Source organism: Nicotiana sylvestris, unplaced genomic scaffold (assembly GCF_000393655.2).
Source record: "Nicotiana sylvestris unplaced genomic scaffold, ASM39365v2 Un00012, whole genome shotgun sequence".
NCBI classification, from domain to species: domain Eukaryota; kingdom Viridiplantae; phylum Streptophyta; class Magnoliopsida; order Solanales; family Solanaceae; genus Nicotiana; species Nicotiana sylvestris.
This window is the reverse complement of record NW_027184348.1, coordinates 23,675-51,061: the sequence shown is the minus strand read 5'-3', so window position 1 is coordinate 51,061 and position 27,387 is coordinate 23,675. Positions and strand designations below refer to the sequence as shown.

The window sequence follows — 27,387 nt, the reverse complement described above, 5'->3', positions numbered from 1 at the left end:
TCACCTTCCCAGGATTCTCTTTGGAGAAATTTCAGACTCATCCACTATACTTTCACTCACTGCTAGCTCAATTTTTTCCTAAACACAATACACATTAAAAAAATCTAAGCCAATATTATAAATTGGTTATTACTACACTTCGCAATAATTATCTATTTCTTGCCAAAGGGTGCAATCAGTAGCCTAGAGCATCAGTAGTTGACAAAGTTGGGCATATGCACTTGTTTTATCATCCTCCCTGAAGGTCCAACACTTCATAACCTTCTATAAGTAGGTTAATCATTAGAACAAATCATGACATAAGTATTTTCAGAATATACTTATTCTTGCACTTTGTCTCAGCTATATTCTATAATCCACAACTAGTTGTTAATATGTAGGATATTTTGTTCAAGCAGTTAGCTGTAGTTACAGTAGTCTACGTCTATAACACAACATGTCAACATTTGCAAGTTGGATCTTTACAAATTATGAATAAGATGAAAAGTTATACTTCAACATATGAATGTTAATAAATCTGTCCATTAAACTATTGTATATATGATGTACTTATATATGCCCTTTTCCCTGAAAATCTTGCTTCAGATCAAACAAACCAATTGCAGAAGTTCATTAATGACTTAGACACATGACAACTTCCTAAAAATAAGGAGCAAGTTCCAGTAGATAAGTGTAAAACATATATGATATGGAAAGCTTCTCTCTTTCTATGTCGTTTTGATATACACTCATGTATTAGAAGCAATATGTCACCGAAGTTTATATGCAGATACAAGTATGAATAGTTAGTCTTAAAGAGTCAGCAGCATGTGAACGATGTTATATCGTCATTTGTCATATCAATATTTACCATATAGTATATTTTGAAAATATTACTGCAAAGAAAAAAAAGTCTGAAAGATTCTTTATAAGTTCGTGTACCTGGATATTGAAAGGCTTATCTGCTTGAGTATTGTAGTTTTCATGATAGTCATATGAAAACTGTCATATGATAGGCTTATCTGCTTGAGCATTGTAGTTGTCAAGAATAAGTTTTGCCAACAAAGTTCACCATATGATTCCTTTTATTCTAGTTTTCATGATAGTCACACATGGATCATTCTATCTTAGCTGTTAAAAGCAACATAGTATCATGAACAAGACTGCCGACTAGAGTCATTTAGGCAAACAAGTCAACATGTATGAACAAAATCATCACCGAGAGTCAGTGAATAGACTAGACCAAAACATCATGACATAAAGGTTGAAACAAACATAATGATGTAGGTGTAATGGTCTTATATTTTTAACTTACACATATTTCTTTTGCCTCCTTATTTACATATGATCCATCTCTTTTCGTATGTGTAGCAAGATAAAGTTGTGCTCGTCCAGGCTTCCTCCCTGTCTCACCCATCTATGTATGAAAACAAAAAATAGTTGGAATAGTTTAATTAAAGTAAAAGAAATAGATACAATATCTAAAATTTAAATAGTAAAATAAGGTAAATAACGTGACATCATTCACCATTTTAGCCTTTCTTCTAGAATTAGGTTTGGAGCCACCGGTGTGTGGAACTATTTATTTCTTCCGATTTTCAGCATTTCTTTTACACATGTTCTAACAATAAGATACATTTCACTCAATTGTATATTTCTGCGTTCCGAGGCTTTAAAAACCCCTTTTAGCATCACTTCGATTTGCGTGTGCAGTCCGGGCGCGTAGTCGGAAAGCTTATATGTGAAAATCTATGAAAAATAATAAATTTTGACTCTAAAATGAATTAATTTGACTCCGGTTAACGTTTTGGGTAAACAGACCCGGACTCATGATTTGACGGTCCCGGAAGGTTCATAGGAAAATATGGGACTTGGGCGTATGCCCGGAATCGAATTCCGAGGTCCCAAGCCCGAGAAATGAATTTTTAAAGAATTTTTTTTTCTGAAATTGTTTAAAGGATTTGGAAATGAATTTTGATTAGAACATATTGGTATCGGGCCCGTATTTTGGTTTCGGTGCCTGGTACAGCTCTTACATAAGATTTAAGATAATTCTGTGAAGTTTGGTAAGAAACGGAATCCGTTTGACATGATTCGGACCTTAAATGCAAAATTTGATGTTTTAAGAAGTTTTGAAATATTTCATTGAGTTTGAGGTTTAATTCGTTGTTTAAGGGGTTAATTTGGCTATTTCATTGCACGAATAAGTTCATATGATGTTTTTGAGTTAGTACGTATGTTTGGTTTTAAGCCCCGGGGGCTCGGGTGTGTTTCGGATGTGTTTCGAAAGGTTTTTGAACTCATAAAAGTTACAGGTTTTTTAGTTTATGGTGTGCTGGTATTTTCTTCTTCGCGTTTGCGGGAGGACCCTCGCGAATGCGATGAGTTATTCTTGCTGAAGGAAATTTCCTTCTATGCAAACGCGAGACCCAAGTCGCAAACACGAAGCTTTGGGGGGTCTACCCTTCGCGAAAGCGGGCCTGGTATCGCGAACGCGAAGGCTTATGAGCCTGGGCAGGGGAGGGGTATTATACCTACGCGAACGCAACCACTTGGACGCGAATGCGAGGGCTCGAGGAGTTACTTCTCTACGAATGCGAGCACTTTATCGCGAGCGCGAAGGTCTGTCAGGCCTAACTCATCGCAAACGTGAAGACCAAATTCGCCCAGTTATTTTTAAGATAAAAAATAGAATGGATTACAGGAATTCCACCATTTTTCATGAACTTCATCTTCATATCACCATAGCTTCATAGGTATGTAATCCTAAGCTTGTTTTCTTCCATTTTTATCAACACCCACTAGATTTCTAGGCGTAAAACATGAGATTAAGGGTAGAAACTTAGGGATTTGGGTAGAGTTAGGGCTTTTTGATTATTTGAGAATTTGACCTTGTTTTGGGGTCAGATTTCAAAACAAATTATATATTTGGGCTCGTGGGTGAATGGGAGATCAGGTTTTTGCCCGAATCTCGTGTTTTGACCAAGCGAGCCCAGGGTCAATTTTTGACTTTTTGGGAAGAATGATGGGAAAGCTATAATTAAGCATTGGAATTGGATTGTTTAGCGTTTATTGATGTTATTAAGTCGATTATATCTAGATACAATTGATTTGGAGCCGAATTCAAAAGGAAAGACGGTGTTTGAGGGTTGAGTTGGCCGTGGAACTTCGAGGTAAGTGTTTGGTCTAACCTTAGCTTAAGGGATCAGGAGTTGTGTCCTATTTGCTATTTTCTTCTTGTTCAGTACGACGTATAGGCATGGTGACGAGTATCTATATGTTGGTATTGAGCATGACCGTGAGTCTTAAATTGAAATTTGTTGTGTTCTTAAATGATACTACGGAAGCTTTAATTGATGATTCTCGATACTGAGCAAGAATTAAGATTGTTTTCGTGGAGATTACTTATGATTGAATTATTGGTGTTAGCTGAGATGAGTAGAAGTTGGGTTAAGATTGGTTATAGTTGTTTCTACCTTGCCGGGACGTATTTACTTTTACTATCGAATCCCTTGCCGGGATAGTATAGTTTATTGTTGATCCCTTGCTGGGACTCTTGGTATGGTTGTTGCTAAAAGTATACAAATATATGAATCGGGTTGCACGCCGCAATAATCTATATATGGAACGGGTTGCACGCCGCATCAATACTATATATGGAACGGGTTCCACGCCACAACAATGTTATATTGGATCGGGTTGCATGCCACAATAGTGATATAAATGGATCGGGTTGCACTCCGCAACAGTGATATAAAAGGATCGGGTTGCACGCCGCAATAGTGATATAAGTGGATCGGGTTGCACGCGCAACAGTGTTAAATGATAGGGATCGGGTTGTGCGCCGCAATAGTGTTATTATTGTTTTGTTGTAGATCTTGAATTGTTCCCTCATATTTCTCTTAAATTACTGCTGGACTTGATATTTTCCCCGTAGCATGTACCCCCTCCCACCTTTATTTGTTTATTTCATGTATTATTTTTCTGTTTTATATTATATAACTGCACAGGTTTATCTGAAGTCTGGTCCTAGCCTCGTCACTACCTCACCGGGGTTAGGCCAGGCACTTACCAGCACATGGGGTCGGTTGTGCTGATGCTACACTCTGCACTATGTGCAGATTTCGGAGCAGCTTTTGGACAGTAGCATTCGGAGAGCATGCCTTTAGTCCATCCAGAGATCCCGAGGTAGTCATGTAGGCGTCCGCAGGCCCGGCGTTCTCTTCTACTTTATTATGTACTCTGTTTTCATTAGATTTCGAGACAGATTGTATTTCTTTCAGACATTTGTATGTAGTACTCATAGATAGTCCGTGAATATTGTGACACCAGATTCCGGGTAGAGGAGTATATTGGCCTTGTAGTACTGGCTTGGTTATTTTTAGCTATTTAAGTCTTCCGTTTATTATGTTCATTGCTAATATTTAAAATGTTGATTACCTACTAATTCAAACTGTTAAAAAGGATTAAAGTGAAAGAGTTAGAATTTCTATATTTCGTGGCTTGCCTAGCTTTTACGAGTAGGCGCCATTACAACTCCCAATGGTGAGAAAATCTGGATTGTAACAAGTTGGTATCAGAGCTCTAGGTTACATAGGTCTCACAATTCACGGAAAAGCTTAGTAGAGCCGGAGAGATCGGTACGGAGACGTCTGTATGTATCCCCTAGAGGCTACAGAGTTAGGAAAAACATCACATTTGTTCTTTCTTGTCGTGCGGTTTGGTTTCTCAATGCTAATTGAATTTCTACTCAATTCTTTCACAGATGGCGAGAACACGCGCTTCCTCATCCACTGATCAGCAGCTCGAGCCCCCAGCAGCAGCTCCCACAAGGGGCAAAGGGCAAGGCCGAGGCCATGCTAGAGGCTGGGGCAGGGGCAGACCTCAGCCCAGGGCAGCAACACCTGCAGCACAGCCTCAGGTTGACTTTGATGATGAGGTTCCGGCCCCAGCAGTTCCGGTAGGCCCAGCTCAGGTCCCAGAGGGGTTTATTGCTACCCCAGTCCTCCAGGATGCTCTAGTCCGTCTAGTGGGCCTTATGGAGAGTGTCACCCATGCAAGTTTGCTTCTTGTAGCACCAGCCGTCTCTCATTCTGGAGGAGGATCCCAGACTCCTGCTACTTGCACTCCGGAGCAGGTAGCTCCCCAGATTCAATCTCCAACGGTTCAGCCAGTTGGAGCAGTTTAGCCGGGTGTGGTAGCTCAGATCGGTGATGGAGCAGCTATGTTTGTCGATGCTTTGTGGAGGTTGCATAGGTTCACCAAGCTCTTTACTTCTACTTTCAGTGGTGCATCTACTAAGGATCCCCAGGATTATCTAGACAACTGTTATGAGGTTCTCAGGAACATGGGGATAGTTGAGACTAATGGGGTCGATTTTGCCACTTTTCGCTTGTCTGGATCCGCCAAGATTTGGTGGAGCGATTTCTGTTTGGCTAGACCAGCCGGATCGCCAGCTTTAACTTGGGAGTAGTTTACTCAGCTATTTCTAGAGAAGTTTCTCCCCATCACTTAGAGAGAGGCCTATCGGAGGCAGTTTGAGCTTCTCCAGTGGGGTTCCATAATTGTTACTCAGTATGAGACCAGATTCATCGACTTGGCTCGTCATGCTCTTAACATACTTCCCACCGAGAGACAGAGGGTGAGGAGGTTCATTGATGGACTTATTTAGCCGATTCTTCTTTAGATGGCTAGGGAGACTAGGAGTGAGATTACTTTCCAGGAGGCGGCCAATGTGGCCAGGAGAGTGGAGATGGTTCTGTCGTAGGGAGGTGGTCATGGGTCGAACAAGAGGCCCCGTCATTCAGGCAGATTCAGTGGTGCCTCGTCTAGAGGCAGGGATTCGTATGGTAGAGGCCATTCTCCTAGGCCCTTTCAGTCAGCACTTTAGGTTTCTCACAGTGCTTCAGGTGGCCGTGGTTCTCATATGTAGTATCCTGATCAGCATTCCTATAGTGCACCACCATCTCTTATTAGTGCTCCGCCGCTCCAGAGTTTTCGGGGTGGTCATTCAGGTCGCCAAGGTCAGTCTCTGTTTTCTCAGCCGCAGCACTCAAGTGGATGCTATGAGTGTGGTAAGTATGGTCATATCCATAGGGCTTGTCCGAGATTGGTGGGTACTCAGTCGCAGCAACAGGTTTCCCATGCTATGGTTTAGGCACTAGGTGCTCCACAGCCCGCCCAACCAGTTAGAGGTGGGGTAGAGGTGCTAGAGGTGGAGGTAGAGGTGCTAGAGGTGGAGCTCCGACCACTAGAGGTGGAGGCCAGCCAGCTGCAAGCCGTCCCAGAGAGGTAGTCCAGGGTAGTAGGGCCCAGCCCCGATGTTATTCTCTTACAGCCAGGCCTGAGGTTGAGGCTTCCAATGCAGTTATCACAGGTATTGTTCTGGTTTGTGATAAAGATGCTTCAGTTTTATTTGATCAAGGGTCTACATACTCGTATGTGTCATCTTATTTTGCACCGTATCTGGTCATGCCTAGTGATTCTTTGAGTGCTCCTGTTTATGTGTTTACACAAGTGGGTGATTCTATTGTGGTAGATCGAGTCCATTGCTCTTGTATAGTCATGATATGGGGTTTTGAGACTCGTGTAGATTTGTTGCTTCTGGACATGGTTGATTTCGATGTTATATTAGGGATGGACTAGTTATCACCTTACCACGCTATCTTGGACTGTCATGCCAAGAATGTGACCTTGGCCTTGCCGGGTTTACCTCATTTAGATTGGAAGGGACTCCTGTTCATTCTACCTGTAGTGTTATTTCTTATGTGAAGGCTCAACGTATGGTCGAGAAGGGGTGTTTGTCCTATTTGGCATATATTCGTGATTCTAGTGTTGAGGTTCCTTCTATTGATTCTGTGCCCGTTGTTCGTGAGTTTCCTGAGGTTTTCCCTTCAAACCTGCCGGGTATGCCATCCGACAGGGATATTGACTTTTGCATTGATTTGGTTCCGGGCACTCAACCCATTTCTATCACGCCGTATCGTATGGCCCCACCTGAGTTGAAAGAGCAGTTGCAAGACTTGCTTGACTTTCATTTGACTCAGTATTTCACCTTGGGGTGTGCTGGTGTTGTTTGTTAAGAAGAAGGATGGGTCGATGAGAATGTGTATTGATTACCGGTAGTTGAACAAGGTGACAATCAAGAATAAGTATCCATTGCTGAGGATTGATGATTTGTTTGATCAGCTTCAGGGTGCCAAGGTATTTTCTAAGATTGATTTGAGATCTGGCTACCATCAGTTGAGGATTAGGGCATCCGATGTCCCTAAGACAGCTTTCCGCACCCGGTACCAGCATTTTGAGTTCTTGGTGATGTCATTCGGGTTGACAAATGCCCCAGCAGCTTTTATGGATTTGATGAACGGAGTATTCAGGCCTTATTTGGATTCATTCGTGATAGTCTTCATTGATGATATTTTGATATATTCCCACAGTCGGGAGGAGCACAAGCATTATCTCAGAGTGGTTCTTCAGACTCTAAGGATAGTCAGTTATATGCTAAGTTCTCAAAGTGTGAGTTCTGGTTGAGTTCAATTGTATTCCTGGGTCATGTTGTATCGGAAAAGGGTATTCAGGTTGATCTGAAGAAGATTGAGGCAGTCAAGAATTGGCCTAGACCAGCATCAGCTACAGAAATTTGGAGTTTCTTGGGATTGGTAGGCTACTATCGTCGGTTCGTGGAGGGGTTCTCATCTATCGCAGCCCCGATGACCAGGTTGACCCAGAAGGGTGCCCAGTTCAGGTGTTCAGACGAGTGTGAGGTGAGCTTTCAGAAGCTCAAGACAACTCTGACTATGGCACTGGTGATGGTTTTGCCCACAGGTTCAGGGCCTTGCATAGTTTATTGTGATGCATCTCGTATTGGACTTGGTGCAGTGTTGATGCAGGATGGAAAGGTCATTGCCTATGCTTCGCGGCAGTTGAAGATTCATGAGAAGAACTATACGGTTCATGATTTGGAGTTGGCAGCCATTGTTCACGCGTTGAAGATTTGGAGGCATTATCTGTATGGCGTGGCATGTGAGGTGTTCACGAATCACAAGAGTCTTCAGTATTTGTTCAAGCAAAAGGAGTTGAATTTGAGGCAGAGGAGGTGGTTGGAGTTGTTGAAAGATTATGATATCACTATCTTATATCACCCGGGAAAGGCCAATGTGGTGTTCGATGCTTTGAGTAGGAAGTCAACCAGTATGGGAAGTCTTGCTTATATTCCGGTCGGTGAGAGACCGCTTGCTTTGGATGTTCAGTCTTTGGCCAATCAGTTCGTGACGTCGGATGTTTCTGAGCCCAGCCGTGTGTTAGCTTTCACCATCGCTTGTTCTTCATTATTGGAGCGTATCCGAGATTGGCAATATGATGATCCCTATTTGTGTGTCCTCGGAGACACAATGTAGCACAGAGGTGCCAAGCAGGTTACCTTAGGTGATGATGGAGTTTTGAGATTGCAGGGTCGAGTTTGTGTGCATAATGTGGATGGGCTCCGATAGTTGTTTTTAGAGGAGGCCCATAGTTCCCGGTACTCTATTCATCCGGGCACCGAGAAGATGTATTAGGATTTGCGGTAGCATTATTGGTGGTGGAGAATGAATAAGGATATCATTGCATATGTGGCTCGGTGTTTTAATTGTCAGCATATTAAGTACGAGCATTAGAGGCCCGGTGGTTCATTTCAAAAGATTGAGATTCTCGAGTGGAAGTGGGAGCATATCACTATGGACTTTGTTGTTGGTCTCCCACGGACTCAGAGGAAGTTCGATGCAGTATAGGTTATTGTTGATAGACTAACCAAGTCAGCGCATTTCATTCCTGTGGCAGTCTTCTATTCTTCCGAGAGGTTAGCTGAGATCTATATCCGGGAGATTGTTCGCCTTTATGGTGTGCCCGATTCTATCATTTCGGATCGAGGTACGTAGTTTACCTCCCATTTTTGGAGAGCAGTTCAGCGAGAATTGGGCACACGGGTTGAGTTGAGCACAGCGTTTCACCCTCAGACAGACGGGCAATCCGAGCGGACTATTCAGATTTTGGAGGATATGCTCCAAGCTTGTGTCATTGACTTTGGAGGCTCGTGGGATCAGTTTTTGCCTTTAGGAGAGTTTGCCTACAACAACAGCTACTAGTCGAGTATCGAGATGGATCTTTATGAGGCTTTATATGGTAGGCGGTGTCAGTCTCCGGTTGGATGGTTTGAGCCGGGAGAGGCTCGGTTGTTGGGTACGGATCTGGTTCAGGATGTCTTGGACAAGGTCAGGATTATTTAGGATAGGCTTTGTACAGCTCAGTCCAGACAAAAGAGTTATGCCGACAGCAAGGTTCATGATTTGGCATTCATGGTCGGTGAGCGGGTATTGCTTCGAGTGTCGCCAATGAAGGGCGTGATGAGATTTGGGAAGAAGGGCAAGCTTAGCCCTAGGTTCATTGGTCCGTTTGAGATTCTTGATCGAGTAGGAGAGGTGGCTTATAGACTTGCATTGCTGCCGAGCTTATCAGCCGTACATCTAGTGTTTCATGTGTCCATGCTTCGAAAGTATAACAACTATCCATCCCACATGTTAGATTTTAGCACTGTCCAATTGGACAAGGACTTCTCTTATGAGGAGGAGCCGGTAGATATTCTAGACCGGCAGGTTCGTCAGTTGAGATTGAAGAGTTTTCCTTCTGTTCGTGTTCAGTGGAGAGGTCAGCCTCCTGAGGAATCGACCTGGGAGTCCGAGTCCGATATGCAGAGCCATTATCCCCATCTTTTCCCCGACTCAGGTACATCCTTCTTCTGTCCGTTCGAGGACGAACGGTTGTTTTAGAGGTGGAGAATGTGATGACCTCTTTGTTTTAAAATGAAATTTCTACATTCTGAGGCTTTAAAAATCTCTTTTATCATCACCTCGATTTGCGTGCGCAGTCCGGGCACGTAGCCAGAAAGCTTATATGTGAAAATCTGTGAAAAATGATAAATTTTGACTATAAAATGAATTAATTTGACTTCGGTCAAAGTTTTGGGTAAACGGTCCCGGACCCATGATTTGATGGCCCCGGAGGGTCCGTAGGAAAATATGGGACTTGGGCGTATGCGCGGAATTGAATTCCGAGGTCCCAAGCCCGAGAAATGAATTTTTAAAGAAAATTATTTTCTGAAATTGTTTAAAGGATTTGGAAATGAATTTTGATTAGAACATGTTGGTATCGGGCCCGTATTTTTGTTCCGGTGCCCGGTACAGGTCTTATATGAGATTTAAGATAATTCTGTGAAGTTTGGTAAGAAACGGAATCCGTTTGACGTGATTCGGACCTTAAATGTAAAATTTGATGTTTTAAGAAGTTTTGAAATATTTCATTGATTTTGAGGTTTAATTCATTGTTTAAGGGCTTAATTTGGCTATTTGATCGCACAGATAAGTTCATATGATATTTTTGAGTTAGTACGTATGTTTGGTTTGGAGCCCCGAGGGCTCGGGTGTTTTTCGGAAGGTTTTTGAACTCATAAAAGTTGCAGGTTTTTCAGTTTCTGGTGTGCTGGTATTTTCTTCTTCGCGTTCCCAAGAGGACCCTCGCGAACACAATGAGTTATTCTAGCTTAAGGAAATTTCCTTCCACGCGAACGCGAGACCCAGGCCACGAACGCGAAGCTGTGGGGGGTCTCCCTTTGTGAACGTGGGCCTGGTATCGCGAACGCGAAGGCTTATGAGCCTGGGCAAGGGGAGGGGTATTATATGTCACGACCCCGGTTCGCCCTCTGTGAACCATTGTGACGGCACCTAGTCTCTACGACTAGGTAAGCCTAAATTTGCGGAAGATAACCAAAACTTGCGGAAGCAAAACAATTTAAAAACAGAAATAAGGCAATAACAGTGTTAAATGTGCCGCTCGGCATACACCATATTTATATAGATCTCAAAACCAATATCTAAATTTCCAAGACCCGGAAACCCACGAATCATAAGCTAAGAAAAAGAAATACTACATAGCTCTAACTCCGGAATTTGTCTAATAAGAACAGAAAGTACAGAAGGGCTAAATACTAAAAAGGCAGGAATAGAAAGGGACTCCTCGGTCTGCGGATGCGGCAGATGTACCTCGAAGTCTCTAAGGAGTCGCCTCCCTCAAGGATGGTAGTCCTAAGTAGAAGTACCTGGATCTACACATGAAAACATGCGTAGAAGGGGCATGAGTACACCACAACGGTACTCAGTAAGTGCCAAGCCTAACCTCGGTCGGGTAGTGATGAGGAAGGTCAGGGCCCTACTGAGGTTAAATACAATATAAGGGTTAACAGTGTGGAATAAAACAGTATAAATAAGTGCAACAGTAAGAAATAACATAGAATTGACAGAACAACAATTAGAACAGAGACAAAATAAGCCACGGAGAAGGAACATACTGATAAGTACTTAAAGAAAACCGGATTTCCAAAAATTTGCACAAGTACACACTCGTCATCTCACGTACAAGGCATTTCAATTACCAAATATATCAATCATAAGGGGAAGATCCCCCACACAAGGTTAGACAAGTCACTTACCTCGAATCGGCTCAAAATCAACCCAACACCACGCTCTTGCCACGAGTACTCGACTCCAAATGGCCCAACTCTATTCAATTCAATTGTATAATGTAAATAATACTTCAAGTAACTGATTCTACAATTAAATTCTAAGCTAATACGCGAAATTATGTAAAATGACCAAAATGCCCCTCGGGTCCACGTCTCGGAATCGGGTGAAATTTACATTTTCAGAAACCTCGTACTCTCACGAGTCTATATATAATAAGAATACTGAAATCAGAGTCCAAATGACCCCTCAAATTTGCATTTATAGGCCTCTTAAACTCAAGCCCTAATTACCCATTTTTCCCAAATTTCTCACCACTAATTAGGTCTTTAATCACATAAAAATGAGTTATGAAGTCAAGGATGTTACCTTCAAGCGATTCCCCTTTGTTTTCCTCAAAAATCTCTCGCAAAAGCTTCAAAGTCGGATGAAAATAGTGAAAGAATCCCTCAAATTCGCGAAGGCAACTATTTATATGTTCTGCCCAGCGATTTCCGCATTTGCGGCCCTAGGATCACATCTGCGGTCCCACTTCTGCAGACACATCGTCGCATCTGTGATTTCATTGAAGTTCCAGCTTCCGCATCTGCGGACCTGTAACCACAGGACCGGTTCCGCTTCTGCGAGCTCTTCACCGCATCTGCGGTTCCTGAGGAATTGACACAAAGCCGCTTCTGCGGCGCCGCATCTACTGTCCCCAAACCGCATATGCGAAATACCAGAAGACCAGCTGCTGCACAACTTCAACTCCAAAATTTCCTCCATTAACCATCCGAATTCATCCGGAGACCCCCGGGACCTCAACCAATGCATCAACATATCCTAAAACCTTATTCAAACTTGTACCAATCTTCAAAACACTTCAAACAACATCAAAACAACCAAAACACATCAGATTCAAGCCTAAGTTTCTATAATCTTCCGAATTCCGCTTTTGATCAAAAGACCAACCAAAACACGTTTGAATGACCTGAAATTTTGCACACACATCCCAAATGACACGACGGAACTACTGCAACTCTCGGAATAAAATCTTGCTATCAAACTAGAAACTTCAAAAATTCAACCTTCGGCGTTTCAAGCCTAAATTAGCTACGGATCTCCTAAACACAATTCGAACACGCTCCTAACCCCGAAATCACCCAACGTAGCTAACAGAACCATCAGATTTCCATTCCATGGCCATCTTCACACTGTTCCGACTACGGTCAACTTTTCAACACTTAAGCTCTCATTTAGGGACTAAGTGTCCTAAAACTCCCCGAAACTCAAAACCTAACATCCCGGAAAATCGAAATAGCAGAAATAAACTTGAGGAAAGCAGTTAATAGGGGATCAGGGCGTTAATTCTTAAGATTGGTCGGTCGGGTCGTCACATCCTCCTACACTTAAACATTCGTTCATCCTCGAATGAGCATAGAGACATACCTGAAGTAGGGAAAAGATGAGGGTAACAGCTACGCATATCCTGTTCAGTCTCCCAGGTCGCCTCCTCGACCGGCTAACCCCGCCATTGGACCTGAACTGATGCAATGTTCTTTGACCTCAGCTTTCTAACCTGTCTGTCCAATATTGCCACTGGCTCCTCAATATAAGATAGATCCCTGTCCAACTGGACAGAACTGAAATCCAACACGTGCTACGGATTGCCGTGATACCTCCGGAGCATCGAAACATGAAATACTGGATGAACTTCTGCCAAGCTGGGTAAGGCAAGCTCATAAGCAACCTCCCCAACAGGCTTCAATATCTAAGGGCCAATAAACCTCGGACTCAACTTCCCTTTCTTCCTGAATCTCATAATGCCCTTCATAGGCAAAACCCAAAGCAGAACCCGCTCTCCAACCATATGGGAAACATCACGATCCTTCCGGTCTGCGTAACTCTTTTGTCTGGACTGGGCTTTACGGAGCCTATCCTGTATCACCTTAACCTTCTCCAAGGCATCCTGAACTAAGTCCATGCCCAAGAATCTAGCCTCACCCAACTCAAACCAGCCCACCGGGGATCTACACTGTCTCCCACATAAAGCCTCATACGGTGCCATCTGAATGTTGGACTGATAGATGTTGTTGTAAGCAAACTCCACCAATGGTAAGAACTGATCCCAAGACCCTCCAAACTCAATCACACACGTACGGAGCATATCCTCAAGAATCTGGATAGTGCGCTTGGACTTCTCGTCCGTCTGAGGGTGAAAGGCTGTACTTAACTCCACCCGAGTACCCAACTCATGCTGAACGGCCCTCCAAAACCGTGATGTAAACTGAGTACCCCTATCGGAGATGATGGAAACTAGAATACCATGCAAACGAACAATCTCCCGGATATAAATCTCCGCCAACTGCTCCGAAGAATAAGTAGTACACATAAGAATAAAATGAGCGGACTTGGTCAGCCGATCCACAATCACCCAAATAGCATCAAACTTCCTCAAAGTCCGTGGGAGCCCAACTACAAAGTCCATGGTGATCCGCTCCCACTTCCACTCCAAGATCTCTATTTGCTGAAGCAACCCACCCGGTCTCTAGTGCTCATACTTCACCTGCTGACAGTTGAGGCACCGAGCTACAAATCCAACTATATCCTTCTTCATCTGCCTCCACCAGTAGTGCTGCCTCAAATCCTGATACATCTTCGCGGCACCCGGATGAATGGAATACCGCGAGCTATGGGCCTCCTCCAGAATCAACTCCCAAAGCCCATCAACATTGGGTACACAAATCCGACCCTACATCCTCAATACCACATCATCACCAATAGTCACCTCTCTGGCGTCACCGTGCTGAACCTTGTCCTTGAGGACAAGCAAATGAGGGTCATCATACTGCCGCTCCCTAATACGATCAAATAAAGACGACCGAGAAACCACGCAAGCTAGACCCAATTGGGCTCCGAAAGATCCAATCTCACAAACTAGCTGGCTAAGGCCTGAACATTCATCGCCATAGGCCTCTCCGATGCTGGTAAATAAGCCAAACTCCCCAACCTCTCTGCCCGGTGACTTAAAGCATCGACCACCACATTGGCCTTGCCCGGGTGATACAAAATAGTGATATCATAGTCTTTTAGCAACTCTGAACACCTCCTCTGGCGCAAATTTAGATCCTTTTGCTAGAACAGGTGCTGCAAGCTCCAATGGTCAGTATAAATCTCACAGGGAACACCGTATAAGTAATGGCGCCAAATCTTCAGGGCATGAACAATGGCAGCTAACTCAAGGTCGTGAACATGGTAGTTCTTCTCATGTATCTTCAACTGTCTGGACGTGTAGGCAATCACCCTATCGTCCTGCATCAACACCGCTATGAGGCCAACCCTCGAGGCATCACAATAGACCGTATAAGACCCCGAACCTATAAGTAGTATCAAAATTGGGGTTGTGGTCAAAGCTGTATTGAGCTTTTGAAAGTTCGCCTCTCACCCGTCCACTGAAACAGAGCACCCTTTTGGGTCAACCTGGTCATAGGGGCTGCAATCATTGAAAACCCCTCCACAAAATGACGGTATTAGCCATCCAAACCAAGGAAATTGCGGATCTCGGTAGCTGAGGATGGTCTGGGCCAACTCTGCACGGCCTCTATCTTCTTCGGATCCACCTGAATACCCTCACTCGATACCATGTGGCCTAAGAATGCCATTGAATCCAACCAAAACTCACATTTCGTGAATTTAGCATATAACTTCTTCTCTTTCAAAGTTTGAAGCACAGTCCTCAGGTGCTGCTCATGATCTTCACGACTCCGGGAATACACCAGAATATCATCAATAAAGACAATGACGAACGAGTCAAGATACGGCCGGAACACACTATGCATCAAATGCATAAAGGCTGCTAGGGCATTGGTCGGCCCAAATGACATAACAAGGAACTCGTAATGACCATACCGAGTCCTGAAAGCAGTCTTTGAGGTATCTGGCTCCCGAATCTTCAACTGATGGTAACTTGAGCGCAAATCAATCTTAGAAAACACTTGTGCGCCCTGAAGCTGGTCAAACAGATCAACAATACCAAGCAAAGGATAACGGTTTCACTGTAACCTTGTTCAATTGGCGATAATCAATACACATATGCATAGAACTATCCTTTTTCTTCACAAACAAGACAGGAGCACCCCAAGGTGATACTAGGCCAAATAAAAGCCTTATCAAGCAATTCTTGTAACTGATCCTTCAACTCTTTCAACTCAGGAGGAGCCATACGATATGGAGGAATAAAAATGGGCTGAGTGCCTGGTAACAGATCAATGCCAAAATCAATATCTCTATCAGGTGGCATGCCTAGAAGATCATCTCGAAACACATCGGGAAAATCCCGTACTACTGGAACATAATCAAGAATAGCATAATGGGGCGACAACCAGTCCATGCCCAAGATAATGTCAAAATCTACCATGCTAAGTAACAATAAATCGGCTCTAGTCTCAAAACTACTAAGAGAAACCAAACATGACTGATAAACGCGGTCCACAACAAGAGAATCTCCCACAAGAGTAGAAACATAAATAGGGTAACTCAAAGAATCCCGAGATACACCCAAATGCAGAGCAAAATAAGAAGACACATAAGAGTAAGTAGAGCTTGGATCGAATAGAACTGATGCATCTCTGTGGAAAACCAATATAATACCTGTGATGACAGAATCGGAGGCAACAACCTCGGTACGGGAAGGAAGGGCATAGTATCTGGCTTGGCCTCCCCCTCTAGGTCGACCTCTGCCTCTAACTGGCTGAGCAGGTAGGGTAGCAACTAGAGCAGTAACCATAGCCTGAGAACTCTGTATGGCACGTTGTAGCTGAGAAATCTGTGGAGGTGCACCCCTTCCAAGTCTGGGGTAATCCCTCACCATATGACGTGTGTCACCACACTCAAAATAAGCTCTGGTAGGACATGGTGGCTGTGACTGGCTAGGGCTAGGTCTGTTGGACTGACCTCTGAAAGCACCCCGCGCAGGAGGCGCGGTAGATACTGGTGGTGCATAATAAGTCTCCTGAGGTCTAGGAGGAGTTGGAATACCATTGGCTGCTGGAAGAGCTGAATGAACAGGGCAACTCATATAACCCAACCATAATGACCTGCAACTGGGGTACGGGTGCTAGAATAATGGCCTGACTCTCGAGAACTTTTGGCCTCCCTCTCTTCTCTCTTCCTAGCATGCATACCCTCAATCCTCCTAGCAATGCTTACCACCTGCTGATAAGAAATATCCATCTCCAACTCACGAGCCATGCTAGATCTGATGTTGGGAATAAGGCCCTCAATAAACCGGCGAATCCTCTCGCGGACAGTAGAAACCAAGGTTGGCGCATGCCTAACCAAACTGGTGTAACGGATAGCATACTCTGAGATAGTCATAGCGCCCTGGCGCAAATGCTCAAACTCTGCGCGCCATGCATCCTGAGGCTCTAAGGAGCATACTCTCTTAGGGCCAGATCTAAAAACTGAGTCCAAGTCAGTGAAGCAGCCTCATCTGGACTGTCTAACTCATAGATGCGCCACCACTCATAGGCGACTCCTCGAAGCTGGAAGGTAGTGAAAGAAACCCCACTTGATCTTGCGATACCCATAGTGTGGAGAATGCGGTAACACTAACCAAGAAATCCCAGAACATCCTCCGATGCTAGACCACTATATACAAGGGGCTTGTACTTCTTGAACCTCTCAAGCCTCAATTGCTCATCCTCGGAAGCCGATGCCCTGTCCTCGGGCTGAACTAGCACTACAAGCCGCACAGGAATAATCTCAGGGACTGCTCAACATGAACTCGCTGCTTAGGAGTGCGGGCGGCGGGAGTCTATGCTCCTCCCCCGGCCTGAGACATAGCTACAGCAAGGGGAAGCAACCTTGCCTCAGCCAAAGTTGTGTACATACTCATGAACTGTGCCAAAGTCTCCTGAAGAGCTGGAGTGGTAGTAGCAGTAGGTGTGTCAGGTGCCTGGACTTCGGCTGGATCCGCTGGTGGTACCTTGGCGGCAGCTTGCGCAGGTGCTCTGGCTGCACCACGTGCGCGTCCTCGGCCTCTACCTCAACCCCGGCCTCTGACGACTGCAGTAAGGGGTGCGTATGCCTGATCATCTCGAGTAGCACGTGTCCTCACCATCTATGAGAGAATGGAAGACAGAAGTTTAGAATTGTGATGTCAAAATATCGCACGACAAGGAAATCAAATAAAGTGGAATTTTCCTAATAGTTACATAGCCTCTCGTAGATAAGTACGGACGTCTCTGATACCATGACTCCTATGAACCTAGAGCTCTGATACCAACTTGTCATGACCCCTGTTCACCCTCCGTGAACCATCGTGACGGCACCTAGTCTCTACGACTAGGTAAGCCTAAATTTGCGGAAGATAACCAAAACTTGCGGAAACAAAACAATTTAAAAATAGAAATAAGGCAATAATAGAGTTAAATGTGTCGCTCGGCATACGCCATATTTATATAGATCTCAAAACCAATATCTAAATTTCCAAGACCCGAAAACCCACGAATCACAAGCTAAGAAAAAGAAATACTACATAGCTCTAACTTCGGAATTTGTCTAATAAGAACAGAAAGTACAGAAGGGCTAAATACTAAAAAGGCAGGAATAGAAAGGGACTCCTCGGTCTGCGGATGCGGCAGATGTACCTCGAAGTCTCTAAGGAGTCGCCTCCCTCAAGGATGGTAGTCCTAAGTAGAAGTACCTGGATCTACACATGAAAAACATGCGTAGAAGGGGCATGAGTACACCACAACGGTACTCAGTAAGTGCCAAGCCTAACCTCGGTCGGGAAGTGATGAGGAAGGTCAGGGCCCTACTGAGGTTAAATACAATATAAGGGTTAACAGTGTGGAATAAAACAGTATAAATAAGTGCAACAGTAAGAAATAACATAGAATTGACAGAACAACAATTAGAACAGAGACAAAATAAGCCACGGAGAAGGAACATACTGATAAGTACTTAAAGAAAACTGGATTTCCAACAATTTGCACAAGTACGCACTCGTCACCTCACGTACAAGGCATTTTGATTACCAAATATATCAATCCTAATGGAAAGATCCCCCACACAAGGTTAGACAAGCCACTTACCTCGAACCAGCACAAAATCAACCCAACACCACGCTCTTGCCACGAGTACTCGAATCCAAATGGCCCAAATCTATTCAATTCAATCGCATAATGTAAATAACACTTCAAGTAACTGATTCTACAATTAAATTCTAAGCTAATACGCGAAATTATGAAAAATGACCAAAATACCCCTCAGGCCCACATCGCGGAATCGGGTAAAATTTACATTTTCAGAAACTTCGTACTCTCACGAGTCTATATATAACAAGAACACTGAAATCGGAGTCCAAATGACCCCTCAAATCCTCATTTAAAGGCCTCTTAAACTCAAGCCCTAATTACCAATTTTTCCCAAATTTCTCACCACTAATTAAGTCTTTAATCACATAAAAATGAGTTATGAAGTCAAGGATGTTGCCTCCAAGCGATTCCCCTCTGTTTTCCTCAAAAATTTCTCTCAAAAGCTTCAAACCTGGATGAAAATGGTGAAAGAATCCCTCAAATTCGCGAAGGCAACTATATATATGTTCTGCCCGGCGATTTCCGCATTTGCGGCCCTGGGATCGCATCTGCGGTCCCACTTCTGCAGACACAACGTCGCATCTACGATTTCATTAAAATGCCAGCTTCTGCATTTGCATACCTCTAACCACAGGAGCGGTTCTGCTTCTGCGAGCTCTTCACCGCTTCTGCGGCCCTTTAGCCGCTTCTGTGATGCGGCATCTGCAGTCCCCAAACCGTAGATGCGAAAATACCAGAAGACCAGCTACTGCACAACATCAACTCAAAAATTTCCTCCGTTAACCATCGAATTCATCCCGAGATCCCCAGGACCTCAACCAAGGCATCAACATATCCTAAAACCTTATTCAAAGTTGTACCAATCTTCAAAACACTTTAAACAACATCAAAACAACCAACACACATCGGATTCAAGCCTAAGTTTCTAAAATCTTCCGAATTCTGCTTTCGATAAAAAACCCAACCAAAACACGTCCGAATGACCTGAAATTTTGCACACACATCCCAAATGACATAATGGAACTACTACAACTCTCAAAATTCCATTCCGACCCTCGGAATAAAATCTCGCTATCGAACCGGAAACTTCAAAAATTCAACCTTCGGCGTTTCAAGCCTATATTAGCTACGGACCTCCAAAACACAATTCGAACATGCTCCTAACCCCGAAATCACCCAATGAAGCTAACAGAATCATCAGATTTCCATTTCGAGGCTATCTTCACACTGTTCCAACTACGGTCAACTTTCCAATGCTTAAGCTCTCATTTAGGGACTAAGTGTCCCAAAACTCCCCGAAACTCAAAACCAAACATCCCGGCAAATTAAAATAGCAGAAATAAACTTGGGGAAAGCAGTTAATAGGGGATCGGGGCATTAATTCTTAAGACGACCGGCCGGGTCGTCACATTATACCTACGCGAACGCGACCATATAGACGCGAAAGTGAGGGCTTGAGGAGTTACTTCTCTGTGAACGCGAGCCCATTATCGCGAACGCGAAGGTCTGTTAGGCCTAACTCATCGCGAACGCTATGTGCCTGTTGCGAACGCGAAAACCAAATTGGCCCAGTTATTTTTAAGATAAAAAACAGAATGCATTACAGGAATTCCACCATTTTTCATAAACTTTATCTTCTCCACACCTCTTGGGCGATTTTGGAAGAGGAACCTCACCATAGCTTCATATGTATGTAATCCTAAGCTCGTTTTCTTCCATTTTATCAACACCCACTAGATTTCTAGGCGTAAAATATGAGATTAAGGGTAGAAAATTAGGGATTTGGGTAGAGTTAGAGCTTTTTGATTATTTGGGAATTTGACCTTGTTTTGGGGTTAGATTTCAAAACAAATTATATATTCGGGCTCGTGGGTGAATGAGTGGTCGGGTTTTGGCCTGAACCTCATGTTTTGACCAAGCGGGTCCGGGGTCGATTTTTGACTTTTTGGGAAGAATGATGGGAAAGCTATAATTAAGCATTGGGATTGGATTGTTTAGCGTTTATTGATGTTATTAAGTCGATTATGTCTAGATACAATTGATTTGGAGCCGAATTCAAAAGGAAAGGCGATGTTGAGGCTTGAGTTGGCCGTGGATGTTCGAGGTAAGTGTTTGGTCTAATCTTAGCTTGAGGGATTAGGAGTTGTGTCCTATTTGCTATTTGCTTCTTGTTGAGTACGACGTATAGGCATGGTGACGAGTATCTATACATTAGTGTTGAGCATGACCGTGAGTCTTAAATTGAAATTTGTTGTGTTATTAAATGATACTACGGATGCTTTAATTGATGATTCTCGATACTTAGCAAGAATTAAGTTTGTTTTCAAGGAGATTACTTATGATTGAGTATTGCTGTTAGCTGAGATGAGTAGAAGTTAGGTTAAGATTGGTAATAGTTGTTTCTCCCATGCTGGGACGTATTTACTTTTACTGCCAAATCCATTGTCGGGATAGTGTAGTTTATTATTGATCGCTTGCCGGGACTCTTGGTATGGTTGTTGCTAAAAGTATACAATTATATAGACCGGGTTGCACGCCGCAACAATACTATATATCACGCCGCGTCTATACTATACATGGAACAGGTTGCACGTCGCAACAATGTTATATTGTATCGGGTTGCACGCTGCAACAGTGATATAAATGGATCGGGTTGCACGCTACAACAGTGATATAAAAGGATCGGGTTGCATGCCGCAACAGTGATATAAATGGATTGGGTGGCACGCTGCAACAGTGTTAAATGATAGGGATCGGGTTGCGCGCCGCAACAGTGTTATTATTGTTTTGTTGTAGATCTTGAATTGTTCCCTCATATTTCTCTTAAATTACTGCTGGACTTGATATTTTCTCCGTAGCATGTACCCCCTCCCACCTTTATTTGTTTATTTCCTGTATTTTTTTTCCGCTGTATATTATTAACTGCACAGGTTTATCTGAAGTCTAGTCTTAGCCTCGTCACTACCTCGCCGGGGTTAGGCCAGGCGCTTACTAGCACATGGGGTCGGTTGTGTTGATGCTACACTCTACACTATGTGCAGATTCGGGAGCAGCTTTTGGATAGTAGCACTTGGGGAGCCTGCCTTCGGTCCATCTAGAGATCCCGAGGTAGTCCTGCAGGCGTCCGCAGGCCCGTCGTTCTCTTCTACTTTATTATGTACTCTGTTTTCATTAGATTTCGAGATAGATTGTATTTCTTTCAGACATTTGTATGTAGTACTCATAGATAGTTCGTGAATATTATGATACCAGATTTCGGGTAGAGACTTATTGGCCTTGTAGTACTGGCTTGGTTATTTTTAGCTGTTTAAGTCTTCCGCTTATTCTGTTTATCGCTAATATTTAAAAATGTTGATTACCTGCTAATTCAAACTGTTAAAAAGGATTAAAATGAAAGAGTTAGAATTTTTATATTTCGTGGCTTGCCTAGCTTATACAAGTAGGCGCCATCACTGATAGCATCAAGAACAAGGATATAGTTAAAGAGTTGATAGAGTTTTGGAAGCTCCAAGGCACAAGATCTCAAGCTAAAGAGTTGCAAGTAAGGTTGCTAGACTTCAATGGCAAATAAAGAAACTTTTAATTGTAGAGGAAGAGCTCAAGCCCAAAGGAGATGAATTGTCCAAGTTTTACAATTATTTGGTAGTCCAAATTGAAGTCCAAGAGGAGGAAGATTGGGTTACCAAATCAGCCCTTGAAGTCCACCAATAGGGCTCAAAATGACCTTAAAAGAGGTCCAAAAGGGGGTGTTTCAAAAGGAGCCCAATTGGAGTCCAAACCAATGGCCCAAACTAATAGTTTTAAGGCCCAAATCTGCCCCAAAAGGATTTGGCCGCCCCCCACTTAATTTTGATGGCTTTTGTTACCCCTTAGGAGCCACCTACCTAAGTTTGATGGCTATTGTGACCCCTAGCAGCCCCCTACCTAATTTAGATGACTTTTTAGCAACCCCCTACATTATTTTAAGTGCTTTTAACTCCTATAAATAAGGAGTTCTTCTCATTCATAAGACACAATATTTATTGATTAAGTATATCATACTTTGAGAGTTCTTTTGAACCTTTGTTACTTGTGCTTTGAGATTTATCTTTCAACCTTTACTAGTTCTTAGTTCAAGGTAGTAAGATTACTTCTCTTTTATGATATCTTTGATTCCTTTGTGGTATTCTTAGAAGGCGATTAATACTAGTTATTAATTGTTGTCTCAAGTTACTCGTAAAGTGGTCAAGATCCGAATCTATTGTTTTGATTTGCTTTTTAAGTAAAGGCGTTTGATTTCTTCCATAAATCAAGACGTTGTTACTTTGATCTTGTCAAGGCTATAGAACTTGCGTTCTTGGAAGTTCTTGGAATTCTTTCCTTGAATTCTTCCCATATCCTTTATTTTCATCTCTTTAATTCTAGTTGTTCAATTCCTTGTTGTTATTGCTTCCGCATTTACTTCTCAAATTCTTACTCTAATTTGGATTTCCAATCTAGTTGTTATCAATCACGACTCCCGAGGGTGGGAAAATCGGGGTCGTGACAATGAATAATCATATTTTTATGCATTTCAATGTGACGTTTTAGAAAAATACCTGAGTTTCTTCTTTATAATGGTAGTTCACAAAGGAAGTCCATTGATCCCGAGTAATACCTAATGGAACATTATCCATAATCTCATCTTTGGTTTTAAGTGGGTCTTTAAACTCATCCCACAACTTCTGCCTACTTGCAGCCCACTTCTTTGCAATGGAGCAATAAACATATCCTCGTGCAACTTCCTCAATGGTCATAAAACAGAAATGAGCCTTCAAAAATAAATTTTGGTTAGTTTATCTTTTATAAAAAATATAAAAACAAAAGACACAATAGAGATATAGTTATAAAGATATAGAGCTTATTACCTTTATAATATTATTAAAGCAGTCGTTAAAGTATGACTTGGGCATATCCGACCATTTATCAAAGCTAATTGGAAATATGGTACAGTCAATTGCTAAAAGGCCACATACGCCTGCAACAAGGTCTTGTGCTTCGCTAATCGGATCCAAACAATCAAACTCCACCACATGTTTTTCCTGAGGTAAACTTGATGCTTCTCTAGTCTTCAATTTGAGCCTTTTGGTATCTCCATGTGAATCTTTAAGAAATAAAAATAAAAACAATTCATATTAATAAGGTCTTAACTTCAGTAAAGTAACATTCTTTCTCATCAGATGTTGAGACAACGGATAAATGAATAAGTAATCCATCATGCTTTACATGCTTGATAGTTAACTGAAGGGCTAGTCTCTTTTTCATATTTGCTTTCTTTCAAGGAGAAACAAGATGGAAAGGTAGAGTGTGGGATTTTAAAACATTTAATTTCTTAGTTGTTTGTAGCATATGATGTGTTTGCCTAACTGCATTTGTGATCTCTTTCTCAACTCAACAAGTAGATGGCCAGCACTTCCACTTGCAGTATAAATCAGATCATAGTCCAGTTTAGTTTATTTTTGTTCTTTCACTAATGGACAATGGAGAAAGAAATGAAAAATAATAAAATTGACATTATTGAAGTGACATTCTTTATACTCTAGAGCTGCAACTCTTTCTCCTAAGTGACATTCTTGAAGTAATAAAAGGAATAAAACCAGCTTCCAAAAATTATAATTTTTCTGTACAAACAGTAACCTCTAATAGGGCGGTACAAATTTTGAGTTATTATAATGATTGAGAAGCTAAGAAAATTAGAATAGCATGTCATGAATTGATAACCAAATTTACCCTTTTTCGCTAATAAATAACTGGACATGGACATACTCTGTTAATTATACAAATTTACATTATGCAACTTAACTATTTATTTCAAGAACTCTTAACAAAATCAGGGAATCAGTTTAAATAATTCATAAGCTGATGTCACATAAAAAGAAACAAAACAAAGGATAAGTGGTCACATAAAAATATTCCAAATGCACACCACCAATCTCTCAAAGTCAAAAAAGACGCAACAGATTAAGAAGAAGGAATTAGGAAATGATTACCTATTCCATCGACAGTCCAATGATGTGAAGACTCACGTTTAGCATGCTTATTGGATGTTACTTGTGCTGGTGCGGGATTAACTGGAGATTGAAATGAAGGAGTTGTTTGTCCCATGGCCTGAAATAAAGGAGTTATCAGTCCCGTAGCCTGAGATGAAGGAGTTGGCAGTGTTGTGGCATGAAATGAAGTGGTTTTCTGTCTTGTGGCTTGAAATGAAGGAGTTGGTAGTGATGTCCCCTTAAATGAAGGAGTCGGCTGAATGCAAGGAGTTGGTAGTGATGTTACCTGACAAGAAGGAGTTGGTTGTGTGGTAGCCTGAAATGAAGCAGTTTGCTGTCTTGTGGCTTGAAATGAAGGAGATGGTAGTGATGTTGCTTGACATGAGGGAGCTGGATGTGATGTAGTCGGGAATGAAGAAGCCAATAGTGATGTCATATCTAGTGCCGCATCAGTAGATTGTAAAGAAGGCGCTGATTGAACTGACTTTTGTAAGTTCTGAAAACGTTTGGTGTTCGGCATATCTGCAATCAACAAAAAAATTAATAAGTAATAGAAAATTAAAATAAAAAATAAAGTACATATATATAGAAGAAAAAAAAAACAAACAAAGATACACGAAAATTGACATGCCTATTTAGACATATGCTCATCTATTGCAATTTGGATATTCTCATAAGCATCATCAAAAAATTGTTCAAGTTCTTGTTGCTGGTATGGTTGATTCTCATATATTTCATTTTCATCAACCTCTCCCATATCAAATAAATTTCTCGGCTTTAGATGTACAACCACACTCCATTCTTTATCTGTTTCATCATCGACATAGTAAACCATATTTGCTTGAGATGCTTCAATGTAAGGATCATCATCCTCACGATCACCAATATGAATCAATCTAGAAAAGTTGACACAATTAAAATTCCAAGCATCTCTTTTGAACCCTCTATCCCGAGTAGTGTCTGCCCACTGACATTTGAAGAGCACAACTATAAATTGATAATAATTAAGCTCAATAATATCTTCTAACTTCACATAGTATGGCAAGTCTGCTTGCCTTGCACTTTTATCAGCACTAGATGCAACACAAGAGGTGTCAGAAGTAAGAAAAACTCCACTATTTTGAGTTTTTAATCCTTGATCTCTAGATAAAACTCAAAATTTGAATCTATTGATGTTATAAGCAGTGAACCTTCTAGCATATGGCGCTGGACCTCGTGCTAGGAACTTCAGATAAGTAGAGATGGTGTCTGCAATTTTTGGGTTCATAATCTAATAATAACAAACTTATTTTAGTTAAGCATATTAAATCCAATGAGTAAAGCTATGTGAAGCAAAAATTATTATACCATTCACTCACCCGTTTTGGGAACCAATCAGGAAACTCTCTATTAACAAACTCTCAATGAGTAAAGGATATGTATATCTGATGCTGAAGGTCTTCGTCCTCTTGTACTCTTTCTTATGTGATCCCTAAACTCACTTCAAATGAGCTAACTATATCAAATTTAATCATTTTAACTCAAAACTTTTGCCCATATTCATATCAATTTTATTTACTTACTAAATAAATGGCTTTACTACTGCACAATTAAATATGAGCTTGCGTCTTCACCAATGGAGTCAAGGGGAACGTTGAGGAGCCTCCAACTGGTTTACCTTGTGGAGGGAAGATAGAGGACATTTCAGAAGCCTCATTAAGATTTGGTTCATCATTTATACGTCTAGTCCTATTCAGCCTTGACTCAATCCCCTCAAAGTAACGAGAACAACAAGTTAGAGCTTCTTCAACAATGTAACCTTTAGCTATGTGTTACGCCCCACAATATTACGCCGATATTACGTTTGGCAGTGTTATATTACGATAATGTTATGCTCTGTAGTAATATATTACGAGGATGTTACCCTCTGCAGTAATATATTACGATGGTGTTACGTCCTGCAGTAATATATTACGATTGATATTGGTATTAAATTACGACAGTGTTGTACCCAGCAACATTATATTACAGTGATGTTACGCTTTGTAGTAATAAGTTACGACGATGTTGCACCCTGCAATAATATACGTTGAATTTGTCGTAAGGTAATTGACATCAGTCCAAGGAAAAGATTATATAGGGATTATAAGGATTATGCTATTTCACAAGTGATTAGTAAATTCATAAAGGTGAAAGGGGGAGCAAGTCTGAGAAAACGAATTTTGTCAAAGTTTGGCATTTTGGGATAAAATACGGCTCGAGCTAAAATACCCGATATTTATGGACTAGTGTCATACAAAGTACTACATGGCCATGATAGTAAGGTGTATAAAGTATGTGGAAAGTGAGTAATATTTTAAGTAATTTGGGGTAATTTTTAAATTATGCGGGTAATTGATTAATTACTGGATAGCGGGATATTACCTAATTAAATTAATTAAGAAACCTAGATAAGGATGAAAAGGTAACGTGGCAGCACCCATCAACATCCTTGATGACTCTTTAAATCATTGTAGTATGTGGCAATTAAAGACTACAAGACTTGGGCATCATTTCTTTTAATAAAAGAATTCAAGACAACAAAATTCATTCTTGGTTTTGAGACCAAGAACGTTGGTCAGCAAGTATTTCATCAAAATTCCAACTACAATCCAAGTTTGATTGAATATTATGTTAAGGAATAACATAAACGTCGGGGAAGAGGCAAGCAAATCTTTCAATTTCAAAAGAAATTCAAGCCAAAAAAACATTAGAAGCAGAAAAGTTTCGTTTCAATCCAAGTGTAATTTTGTC

General features: G+C 41.9%; 1 protein-coding gene across 1 annotated transcript; it reads right to left on the bottom strand.

The window, feature by feature from the left end:
- LOC104215777 (uncharacterized) lies at positions 1 to 25,135 on the bottom strand. The gene is made up of 5 exons (XM_009765674.2): positions 24,616 to 25,135; positions 23,494 to 23,729; positions 23,185 to 23,397; positions 1,295 to 1,396; positions 1 to 78 (listed from the first exon to the last, which is right to left on the bottom strand). The coding sequence occupies exons 1-5, from the start codon at positions 25,133 to 25,135 to the stop codon at positions 1 to 3; spliced, it is 1,149 nt and encodes a 382-aa protein (XP_009763976.2).
- Between the last annotated feature and the right edge of the window lie 2,252 nt (positions 25,136 to 27,387).